The following is a 12,656-nucleotide window of genomic DNA, read 5'->3' as shown; positions in this document are numbered from 1 at the left end:
TGAATCCACCCTCCACCTCTGGAGGGGAGATTTGTTTGCCTGCTGGAGTTTTCTGGGTGCAGAGCTCTTCCCCCAGACGTAAAAACATTCACTGGCCCCAGTCTTCTGAAAGGGCAACTTTACCAGGGCTAACTCCCCTCTAATCTCCTGCAAGTTGAGAAACAATATTATTCCTAAAATCGCAACTAAAAGGGACATCTCCAGAAGGCCAGGGGTGTGAATTATATTAAAACTCCAGGGACTTCCCTGGTGGTCCAGTGGTTAAGACTTCGCCTTCCAATGCAGGGAAGATCCCTGGTCGGGGAGCTAAGATCCCACATGCCTCCCGGCCAAAAAACCAAAACATAAAACAGAAGCAATATTGTAACAAATTCAATAAAGACTTTAGAAATGGTCCACATCAAAAAAGTCTTTTAGAAAAAGCAAACAGGGCTTCCCTGGTGGCGCAGTGGTTGAGAATCTGCCTGCCAATGCAGGGGACACGGGTTCAAGCCCTGGTCTGGGAAGATCCCACATGCCGTGGAACAACTAGGCCCGTGTGCCACAACTGCTGAGCCTGCGTGTCTGGAGCCTGTGCTCCGCAACAAGAGAGGCCGGGGTAGTGAGAGGACCATGCACCGCGATGAAGAGTGGCCCCCACTTGCCACAACTATCGAAAGCCCTCGCACAGAAACCAAGACTGAACACAGGCAAAAATAAATAAATAAACAAATGTGGGATTTAAAAAAAAGAAAAAAATTACATTAAAAAAAAAACAAAAAAAAAACCAAACGAACAAAAACAACTTCATTGTGCCCAAAAACCTCCTTGAAAGAGAAAACTGCAGTGGCATGGGGTGGCCCTCCTGCCTCAGGTGATCCCTGGGACGTGGGACCTGGCGCTGGGCCAACTCTCCAGCCGCAGAGGTGGGGACGTGAAGGGGGAGCCATAGAACTTTTACACTGTGGCCGCTGATGCAGAAGCAGGCGTTCCAGAAAAGCCAACTCTTCATCACACACAGCGTTTGGCAACAGAGCCCCCATTTGAGCCTCATGCGATAAGTACGCCAAAGAAAACATGTTTTTCTTTCATTTGTTGTTTCCCGAAAACTTGCTTTCTCTGTTTTCCCCATGTGATGTGTCCTCGGATTGCTCTCTGGAATCACCCAGAGAGGGTGTCAGCGCACGTGAGGCTCCTTCTCCACCATCTGATAATTCCAGGTGTTACATGCCTGACGTCTCTCACATTCGAGAGGGAAAAATTCCTTCCCTTTTCTCCCAGGGGCCTTTGGGCGACAGGTTATGAGCCAGCAGAATTGGGAGGCTGATTTGAAAATTTAAATGATAGGGAGGGTGGGAGGGAGATGCAAGAGGGAAGAGATATGGGGATATATGTATAGCTGATTCACTATGTTATAAAGCAGAAACTAACACAACACTGTAAAGCAATTATACTCCAATAAAGATGTTAAAAAAAAAACAAACTCACACTCAGTGAGTCAGATCTGCTCTGTCCTGCCCGCCTCCAGCTCCCCGGGAGCCTCAGAGAGTCTGGTCTTGGCCCCAGACAACATAACAGAGTGTCCTGCTTATTTCCCTTAAACTTGTAGATTCCATTCATACCTTTAGTAGAAGCAGTGGTAAAAGCTGTCATTTCCTGAGAGCTCGCTGCGTACCAAGCCCTGGCTTAGATGCTTACATGCCTCATTTTATTTAATCCTCACCTCGGCCCTAGAAGGAGGTGCGATTACTAACCACACCTTACAGAGAGAAAATGGAGACTCACAGAACTTAGGTAACTTAACTAAATTTCCTGATACTGAGTAAGCAGGAAAGCTGGGATTTGAACCCAGCCAGCGGCCCTCCAGATCCTACACTCGTCAGCACAGCACCATAATGTCTCCCTAAATGTAAGTCATGCTCAGGACTTGAAACTGGTGGATCTGGGGAGTCCTAGGGTCGGGAAATCCCCTGAGCGGGGCTAGCCCCAGTGCAGGTGGAGAGGGTAGCACCCACCTCCACCTAACAGACCCGCTCAGTTTATCTCGGTCAAAATCCCCAGACTTTACTAAGGGCTGTGGCTCCATCCTCCACTTGAAATACAAAAGCTGAAATACAAGGCTGGTTCTGGCAGAGAGCCCACATGAGGCCATTTTCACGCAATCACATGAGAACCCACCATGGTTTCCAGGGTCAGCTCACTTAGCAAATCTCTAAGGGACACGGCTAGGAAGGGTCTGGGGCTGCACGGAGGGGCCCCACCAGCTGGGATAACACAGTGAAGGTAACGGTTCCTGGGGGCGAAACAAGCAGCACAGAAAGGCAGTAAGTAGGAGGGGACAGACAGCAAACTCCCTGAAAACATCCCTGCCTACTCTTGGGCCAGCCCTAAAGCCCGCAGTGGACAAGAAGGTGGGCATTGTGGTGAACGTGCAGAAGATGGCCATTTTGGTTAAAGTGAGTCAACTGAAAATCTTTGCCAAACCACCACGGATGGCTTCTTGAAAAGCGTAAAGTCCCTTACACCTACACTTAGAGGAAGTAAGTTAACACATAATGACACTTAGTTACTACAGCTCATTTAATCTTTATGAGCACCCTGTGAAGGTGTTTGTTTGTTGGTTTGTTTTGTAACAAATGGGGAAACTGAGGCTCAGGAAGTGACTTGGCCAGGGAAAGTACTAAACAGGAGAACCAGACTTTGAACTTGGCTCTGTCTGACTCCACAGTCGCTCTCCCATACCTCCCGCGCAGGCGCCCAATAACCATCTGTGGATGGGCAGACAATTCTCCAAAAACAAATATTCCCATCTCATAATGCTAAACTTTCCACCTTTTAGTTCCTTGGCCCAGATTCCCCAAAGGAGTGCCATGGCAGGAGGAAGGGGGCGGGCGGTGAAACCTAGGAAGAAAGTGGCTTTTCATGACTGAGGGTATTTTATGGCTGTTTCTGGGACTGACATTTAATCGATCTAAGGCTCTCTGTAACTGCCTACTTGCAGCTCTGGCTTTCCTGGCCCTGGGGAGAAGTGTTCATCTGTTTCAGAGAATTCTGTCCCTAGAACACTCCAGTCCTAAGTGAAGCTATTACACAAGCCCCATTCATGAAACCCAGGATTAGGAAACTTTCCACTCTGGAGGACAAAAAGATTTTCACACCCTCGGGTATGGCCCACTCATTGTGAAAAATACAGGGAAGCATCATTAATTTGTACTGTGCTCGTTTACAATTGCTGATGATGCTAAAAGTGGATGGAATAGAGTTTAATTCAACATTTACAAAAAAATAGGGCAAGAAAGAAAAGAAGGAAACATTAAGCAAAAGATGAGCTGTATATGGCTCTGTGCAGGATGCTACAGGGACAAGTATGAGTAAGATGCTGTCTCTATTCTCAAGGAGCTTACAAGAGTTTACACGTTTCTAAGAAAGTTATAATAGTGTCCATACGCTAGCTTGGGCAGAGTCATAGCTTCTTGGGCTTGGAAGGAATTTGCGAGAGGTCAACTGAGCCATCTATGTTTTCACAACAAATTAAGATTTTACTCATTCAACATCCAACCATTCATTAGTTGATTTGCAAACTAGTTATTGCATGCTCGCAGTGTGCCAGGCCTGGAGCTAGGCACTGATTGTAGAGATTTTAATAGTTTACATACACAGTCTCATTCATTCAACACTCCCCCTCCCAACCCTACCCTGTGAGACTTGCTCTTATTTCTGCTATGATTCTATTAGTACTATCTGCTCTATCCCCAAGACTTGACTCAGTGCTGGGTGAGGACAGATAACTCAACCCAACATGCAATATTAGCAACTCCTTTTGCTCTTCAACGTCATGTCAGACCCTAAAAAGTAGCTCCACTGATTTTTGCACTAAGGGTCAAATGACAAGGACATGGGACTGCACTCCACCTTTCGGGAAGTGACTCATCTCTGTTTTGTGTGGTTGTGACCCACTGCACTGGAAAATGTCCCAAACTGGAGATGTGTCTGGGAAATGAGAGGAAACACCTGTGAAGAAAGCCCCCGCCCCTGTGCCCCTAGTACAGGTGGAAATCTCTAACGCCAAGCCCATTACCACTGCAATGAACTCCATCATCCTCAAGTTCATATCCCGGGTCGCAGCGGCAAATGAAAGAGCCATAGGTGTTGACGCAGGTTTGCACGCAGGGGTTCTCAGTTGCACACTCGTTCACGTCTGTGGAAAACCAAAGCACATCACTGACCATTCCCCCAACAGAACATTTGTACTAACCAGGCAGTAAAATGCACCAGCAACAAAATTACTACCACTAGGAGACCAGATCCACAGGCACCAAGGATCTCCATCTAGGACCAATCAGATGGAGAGCTCAGACCCCAAAGTGTTCACTGAAGAACCAGGGCCTCCATTCATACGTCCCTTCTGGGGTTGCAAGCTGGGAAGGGTGGAAATGGCATGTATACATATCATATACATGTATACACATGTACACGTATACACCTCCTAGGAAGTCCACTCTCCAAGGCTCACCAACGGGAATTTCTAGGCAACATCTGCTCTTTCCCATCACCAATTGAATTCATCTCCAATTAGCTCTTCCCTCACCTCCATTGACTTTGAAGTTTCAGGTAAAGAGGTAAATAATCATGACAATTTAAATAATAACTCTATTCATTATTGCTGTGGACTGAATTGTGTCCCCTCCAAAATTCATATGCTGAAACCCTCACCCCCAAATGTGATGATATTTGGAGATGGGGCCTTTAGGAGGTAATTTAGGTTAAATGAACTCATAGGGTGGGGCCCTCATGATGGGATTAGTGCCCTTATAAAAAAGAAGCACCAGAGAGCTTGCTCTTGTTCTTTCTACCATGTGAGACATAGGGAGAAGGCGGCCACCTACAAGCCAGGAAGAGAAGCCTCACAAGCACCCAACCACGCTGGCACCTTAACCTTGGACTTTCAGCCTCCCCCCCGTGAGAAAATAAATTTCTGTTGTTTCAGCCACCCAGTTTATGGTATTTTGTCATGGCAGCCTGAGCTGACTAAGACAGTTAGACAGAAATAATGTCGCTGATTATTACAAAAGGATCTCACACTCACAGGGTACTTACAGCCCTGTTTCAGGACCATCACCCCATGTTACAAGTTCAGTAGAATAAGGAGAAGACCAAAAAGGCGCACAAGGAAACTTTAAGGAGTGATGGAATATTCATTATCTTGAGGTGGTGATAGTTTCGTGGGGGTATACATAAGTCAAAGTGCATGAAATCATGTACCTTTAATAGTGCAGTTCATTTTACGTCAATTATACGTCAACAAAGATGTTTACCTCTGTTTTGAGGTTGAGAGATGTGCCCAAGTCCCCAAGCTAACAAGGGCACAGTTGAAACTGGGACATAAGTCAGGGGTCTTTCCACAATACCCAAGATTCATTCCGCACAGCTCAGAGAAGGGGGAGGGAAGGAGGGAGCCCCTGTGTACAATGGCATCAGCTGACCCGTTCTGAGCTCCCCCGTCCTGCTGCCACGCTCCATAGGGCAATGACCAAAGTTCCAGCTGAGAGAATTTCTATCCCCTTCAAAGTCCAGGTTAACCTCTGGAGACTCTTAACAGAGATTTGAGGGCTTTCAGAGCTAAAAGGTAAGTGGCTTGAGAAGTTTTTCTTACAGAAGAGGGCAATCCCATGCCCACACAGCTCCTGCTTCCTGGCATCTTTGAAACTTTCAGAGGGGAAAGAAAAAACAGATGGCCATGCATGGAGGGTCCAGTGAGATACCAGTCTCCACTGGTGCCCAATGGGAGTCTAGAGGCTGTCCACCCAGAAGGCAAGGAAAATGTCGTGGTGCCAGGCTGTCGAGTGCAAGTTCAGGCAGAACAGCACTAATGAGCATTAAGGGCTGCAGTCCTCGGCTTCCGGCCGGATGCTGGCCATGCAAGGTGAATGAGCTTACGGCCCACCCTCTCACAGCTCTCAGCTGCTTGCGCTTCTGCCCCCTGGGGCCCTGGCTGCCCTCTCCTGCCAGCCCTGGCCTGCACACGTGCCCAAATGCCCTTTGGAGTCCTTTGGGAGAAGACCGCATCCCACTCTGACCTGCTGGACAGGAAAGCTGGATCCTTGGTTCTACACTCATCTCAGAGCTGTGTGACTCTGGCCAAGCTGCTTAACCTTTCTGATCCTCGATTTCCTCATCTGCCCTGCCTACCTCATAAGGTTATTGTTGGAGTTCAGTGAAATGAACAAACGTGACAATGCTTTGAAGAGGGAGGGCAAAGCACTCTTCCTTGCTTGATGTGTTAGGAATACAAAAGCTCACCAGAGTATGTAACATCCTGTGTTGCCGCGGGCCCTGCTGATGCAATATCCCAGTGGCCAAGTGCCCAGTGTCCAGGCCTGGATGCCGTGCCTGCTGCTTAATCACACTGCTGGACTTGGCACTGAGAGGTATGTTCACTGTTCCTCGTCAAAGGCCGGTCCCTGAAGGACACATGGGCCTTTTGGCTCTTCTGTGCATGGCTGTTCCTTAGTGGACGCTGGGGGACAACCTGGGCTGGCAACTCGAGCATCCAGCCCTGGCACAGAGAAGCCTGCATCTGCTCTGAGCCGCTTATCACAGCAGCAAAGGAGCCAGGCGCCTGCTCCCTGCTCTATCAGCTCCCTCAACCTCCCAGCCCAGGCTCTGCTCTCAAAAGAAAATGAGTTCTCCCGGCGAGAGGAACGCAGTCGAGACTTCTTGGAACAAGCAGCAGAACCAACTTTGGAAGAGAGACTGAGAAAGAATCCAGGATCCAGCTCTTTAACGCTGATGCCTTCCTGTTTACCCAATGATTTCGATACGATTAAACTAATGGAGACATAATCTCCTCCAAGTAGCTGGCCAGGAGCCTGCCAGCCAGACCTCGAATGGTGTGACAAGGAAATGGATCCTGCAAAACCTGGTGACAGGCTCCAAACAAAGACCTCATTCTGAGTCTCCGGCGCTGCCTCCACCCTGGATGGGGCAGCTGCCAGGGCCTGGAGGCCTGGGCAGCGGGCTGGGGGCGGGGAGCTTGAGGCCAGACAGGACTTGCACTAATTCTTGGGTCTTAAGTCCCCCACTCACTTCCTGAGCAGAAGAAGCCTTCAGATGGAGGCAATAGGCCTGGAACTTGTTTTTCTTACTTATCAGTATTTGAAGCAATCATGTGAAAGTCAGAAAATGCCTTTGTTTCTTTCATTCTGTTACTGTGGGGAATGCTGGGTTGTAGGGGAGGTGACCACCACCTCCAGACGCTCTGCTAAATAACAGGCCCTCCTAACACGGGTGAGGGGAAACTGGACGGAGAGGCATCAAAGTCGCCCGTGAAAACCCCGCATAGGGTGTACCTGAATATTTCACAATTCATCCAGAATCAGAAGCCCTCTTTCCTCATCTCTCTTTGGGCCTCAGGAATTGAACTCAGGCTATAGGACATGTGAGAACATTCCAGGTTGGCCAAAAAAGCTGGCAAGGCTACTTGTGGATAGCAGATACACAGAGAGAAGCAAATCCATGAAACCAGAAGCTCCCAGCTGGTGGATAACTGTGGTTCTAATTTCAGCAGTACTCAGAGGACACTCTGACATGTTTCACATAACCTCAGTTAGGATCTCAGGTTTCCGTAAACAATGGGATGGGCAGGCAGGGACAATGAGTGGAAATACACTTTAACAACAGTGTTTCCTACCAACATAAACTGTCAGACTCTGAAGAAGACAGCATCTAGGGTTTCACATTGTGTTCGAGTTGTCATTCACATCACATACCTTGGCAAGACCTCCCATCCTCGTTGAGGGTGAAACCAGGGTTGCACGTACAGGAATAAGATCCAGGAACATTCGCACACAGCTGCTGGCAGTAGCCGTAGCGACATTCATCAATGTCTGGAAACAGAATTGCAAGCCAGGTAAGATATGTTTTCTTCTCAATCACCGATGCCACCCCAGCATCATTACTGCCTGTCTCTTCTGGATCAGCATCACAAGGGGAAGCACAGCGGAACTAACACAACAACAGCACCTACGAAGTGTCAGGGATGGTGACACCCTCTGGATTCTGGGCTCAATCTCTCCACCATCCTCCCTGACCCATCTCAGTGCTATGAACACCTGAACCTATATTGAAAGTTGTAGAAGAAATTTCTGCTTAGAGTGGAACATTGGTCAAGATGGCCTCTAAGATTTTAAGCAAATCTAAGATTTAACGCTAAGGTTTATCCAACACCAAGAGTCACCCTAAGATCCTACTTAAACGTGTCATTGCCCTGGAAAGGGACAAGTTGGCTTAAAGTGTCAGGGGTATCCATAGCCTGGCTCCTGTAGGCTCTTTGCCAGCTCCACTAATGATGAATATGTCCAGCTGTCAGGAACAAGAGTGAGTGTAGGCCAGGCCAAGCTGGGTAGCGCTGTGGTCTTGAGACCTACGAATCCAGGAACACAAGGATGCCGGAGTTGGCCTTGGATCTCCTCCTTGTAGCAGAGTGGACATAAAACTCTGGATAAACACACTTCTTGCAAGCCATGATTGGCCTTTCCTGAGCAAGCAGCTATGTGGGTGAATGGTTCCTTTTAGCAGAGCCAGGCTGACATGTACCAGTCAACAGGGAGGCTGACGTCATTGGGAAAGCACTTCTTAATACCCCAAGCTGATGGGCTGACGGGCTGACAGCTGGAGAATTCACTCCTGCAGGATAGGGTGTTTCGAATGAAGCCTCCAGGTGGGGACCGAGTCTCACCTGACTATAGCTGTAACTGGTCCTTATTTCATCCTCACCTCCCCCTAAACGTTCCCCCTCTGGTACACCACTTCCTTTGGAACCAGGGTCCACCAAGGGCTCCGAAGGCCAGCTCAGAACTTGTCTCTGTGCCTGGTTTCTACTACCTACTGCCAAAAAGGACCCCATCTCCACCTTACTCATTGTTCAGCCCTCCTCAGGAACCATGCCCTGCCCTTGTCATTCTGTTTCATCTCTGAGTTGCAGCTACTTCTAACCTGGCTCACCCCACTGCCCACCAAGTGCCCTGCAGCTCCTGCTTATAAAGCACATTGACCTCTGCAGTTGCTGATCCTGACCTCCTACGTGGGTGCAGTTGGGCACGTCCCCAAGCCAGGGAGGCAGCAGGGGGAAAAGAGGGCATCTTCTGCCTAGGGGTACCTTGGAAGAAAGGCGATTCCCAGCCCCTTATTTTTCTGCAAAAGCAATGCCTGCAAAGTCGCACAGAGTGGGGGGTGGACGGCTATGGAATTTGCATTTTGAAACAGAAAGAAGAGTTTGGCTGAGAGAAGGCATGAGTTTAGCCCATACTGAGGAAAGCTCTTCACTTTGGATGTAAAGTGTAAGCAGGCCATGCATGCGGCACCACGTCAGGCCTCCAGGAGCATCCCTCCCAAAACTTCATGCTCTGTGGAAGAGAACAACCCCCCCCCCGGTAGAGGAATGTCCCAATTACTGCCCCCACTCAGATGGGGAGAGCTTTCCTGGCCCCAAGGTCTCTGAAATCTGGCCTGTATGTCCTGGTCACCTGGTTCTCTCTAGCACCTTCTTGTGGTGGAAAAAAACTGGACTGAGAAACAGGAGACAGATTTTAGACCCACTCACTGTAACTTTGTCCAACACGTTGCTCTTCTTTGAGTCTCAGTTTCCAACTCTATAGAAGTTGGATGACATAACATCTAACACCCCATCCAGCTCTGAAATTCTACATACTGACTCTTCCCATACAAATAACTCACACGGGTCTGCTTATGTTCAAATCAGTGGCGTCAAATTTTCCATAATAGCTGAGGTTGGTTAAAATGCAAAGCAATCATCATATTTACACATGCCCGTGTGCAGCCAGCTCTTTGGTGCCTGGAAAGGGGAACCGAGTCAAGCCTAGGCTGGCTTGTCAGAGCCCAGGATGCTCTGGACAGGGCTCTAGAGGAGACCTCAGCTCAGTCTCAATCAAGAAAGACCTGGAAAGAAGAACCTTGTTGTTTGTTTGTTTCCATGATGTTGTTTGGATTTGTTTCTCAGCTCCTCCAGGACTGACTTCCGGGAGACAGAAGAGTGTCGTAGAGGATTTAAACTAGTAGGGCTTTTCCAAGAAAACAGCAAAGAAATCTCACCCTACAAAGAGAAACTGAAGTGACAGCCAGAGATTGCTATGAATTCATTCACTTGGCTAAACCAAAAACTAAAGGAGAAGAAAGGAAAACCGCCCTCCAGTAAAAATAAACAGAGAGATCATATAGCCGATGCCAACCGCAAGGGACAAAATTCTCAATTGGTGCTGACTGACTCCTTAAAAAAAGACCAGAGCTAGTGGGGTGGGCATGGGGTAGGGGCTGTGATGGGGTATTAGGAGGAGATGATATTAGACCAGATTCCACTGATCCACATTTGAGACTTGGGACATTTCTGTGACTAAGCAAGAATTCCCTTCTCTTGGTATGATTTCTAACTGGGACAGAACAACCCTCACCCCTATCACTTCCTGCCTTGGTTATCAACTTCCTAAAGGCAGAAAGAAGGTCTAGGTAGAATCAAACATGAACCCTTAAAAAGTACGTTCAAAAACTCTGATGACGACATGCAGTGATGCGGTGACGGTGGTAACTGATTTTAAAGGGTGGGACTACGCGTAGGCTCAACAGCCTTCTGCCTCCCCCACCCCCAAAGAAAAGCCCGCTGCCCTTAGACCACCAGCCATGCCCACATTTCACTATACCCGACACAAGCATTAACTCTCAAGAGTTTCTGTGTAGCCCATAGAGCTGTTACCTAAGCACTGGCCTTCGAGCAGCCAATAGCCGTCAGTGCAGGAGCAGGTGTACCCTCCTTCTGTGTTGATGCAAATCTGGGTAGGGTTGCACTGGTGGGAATCCGTTGCACACTCGTCCACATCTGTAACACAGACATATTCCAAAGAATGTCACTTACATGTTTAAAGCCCTGCAGCCACTAGAGGTGCCAGCTGCTTGCTTGTCTGGCTGGGAGGCAGTTGATAATGTCCCTGGGTGATATCCAAGGAGACGGAAGCACCTCCCTAACAGGTACCACTAGGAGACCCTGACCTTTTCGGAGGGGGTAGAGCTAATCTGCTCCCTGGAAATCCACAAGGGAAATGGCCAAAAAGAGAACACACATCCTTAAGCACTTTTCTGCCATCCTAGCCCATCATTCTCTGAAAGCAAGTTCAACCATTACTTGGTTTAGAAACGCGTTTTGTATTAGGCTTACCCATTCACATATTAAACCGGTCTGTTGTGTACCTGCCGTGTGCGCAGAGCTATGATAAACACCACTGAGAACATAACAGAAGAAAAAGGAACGTCCCTCGCCAGCGGAATCTTGTAGTCAAGTCACTTGATTACATCCATGCCCCAAAATCTTTCAACGTAGAGCTCCTGTTCCTTCATGAAGCTTCCCAGAGCCCTCCAGTCTTCCTTCCACGCCAGAGCTCCGAGGGCTGATCTCTTGCTGCCCTCTGCTTACATTGGGTTTCTCCAAGCTGCTGCGTCCCCATCTGTCTGCCAGTGTGCAGGTACTTATGTCCAAGCCAGTCGGTCCCGTTTCCTTAACTGGGAGCTCAGAGCACAGAGACCAAGTTGATTTCATGGCCACATTTCTCATCTGTTGTACACAGCACTCAGAACTGTTTCACCTGAAACGAATCCTTCTTCCCTTTCTCCCCACACTGCACTCTAGAAAGAGTGCTCAACCCTATCAGCGGTCCTCCTGACACCACGCTCTTACTTTGACCTAAAGGACAAGACCCCCTAGACCTTTGGCTATGAAGGGATTCACCCAGCGCCCTGGATCCGCCTGGCCAGGCCCCACCTCTCCTCATCACTCCTGCCCTCACCTGCCTGCACTTTAGGGCTCCTGCCTTTTGCCCCCTCCTCACTACAGGCAGGGTTTGCTCATCTACCCCTTCTCCCCGCCTCTCCAGAACGGACCATCGTGCCATCGGAAATAACTTTAAAACTGCACTTCACTGAGCCTGCGCAGTGCGCCCTCATTTTTTCTCACAGTCGCTCCATGCGGTGAGCTGGTGACCCCCACTTGCAGATGGGAAAACGGTGCTGAAGGCGCTGAGTCACCAGGGCCAGAGCCGAGTCCAGGCTTCTCCACCTGCTGCCTCCCAAGCCCCTCTGTGCAGGAGTGGCAGAGGTCACACTGCGAGGCCCAGGCAGGTCAAGCAGAGGAGAGAGGGCTGAGCTTTTGCTACCTTTTCCTGCCCCGCCTGGAAAATTGTCTGCCTCTTGACATCACAGATGGCAGACTGTGGTGGGGCTGGGGGGCACCTAGGATTCCAAAGTGTAAGCTCCTTGGGTAGCACAGGTGTGCACTCAGGAAGCAAGCACAGCTGGTCCAGTGAAACGTTCAGCCAGGTAAGCGATGGTCTCCAGGCTCCAAGCGACACCACCACAATCCACCACCATCGGCATCACTGGTCAACACCAATGACGCTGGTCCGTTCCCATCGCACCCTCAATGACCAGCCCGCAAAACATGGACCACCTCCAAGAACCCGCTTCCAGGGCGGCAGCAGCCTCTGCTCCACCCTGACACGTGACGACGCGCAGCCTCGGTGGCAAAGACCCGCCGCCGTTCTCAGCTGCAAGAGCTCCTGCCTTTGCCCTGGGCCTCGCTTCCAGCCCCAGGTCTGCCCACCCAGCAAAGCCTCCCA

General features: G+C 49.3%; 1 protein-coding gene across 2 annotated transcripts in view; it reads right to left on the bottom strand.

The window, feature by feature from the left end:
* FBLN5 (fibulin 5) overlaps window positions 1-12,656 on the bottom strand; it is an 83,290-nt gene that overhangs the window by 14,457 nt on the left and 56,177 nt on the right. For both annotated transcript variants that reach the window (XM_082649493.1, XM_082649492.1), the window contains 3 exons: window positions 10,745-10,867; window positions 7,749-7,865; window positions 4,058-4,177 (listed from right to left, as the gene is read on the bottom strand). In XM_082649493.1, the coding sequence (XP_082505619.1) occupies window positions 4,058-4,177; window positions 7,749-7,865; window positions 10,745-10,867 (360 nt within the window). The remainder of the gene's footprint in view (window positions 1-4,057; window positions 4,178-7,748; window positions 7,866-10,744; window positions 10,868-12,656) is intronic.

Source organism: Grampus griseus, assembly GCF_964374135.1.
Source record: "Grampus griseus genome assembly, chromosome: 2".
NCBI lineage: Eukaryota > Metazoa > Chordata > Mammalia > Artiodactyla > Delphinidae > Grampus > Grampus griseus.
The sequence above is the reverse complement of the archived record's forward strand: the minus strand, read 5'-3'. Positions and strand labels throughout refer to the sequence as shown.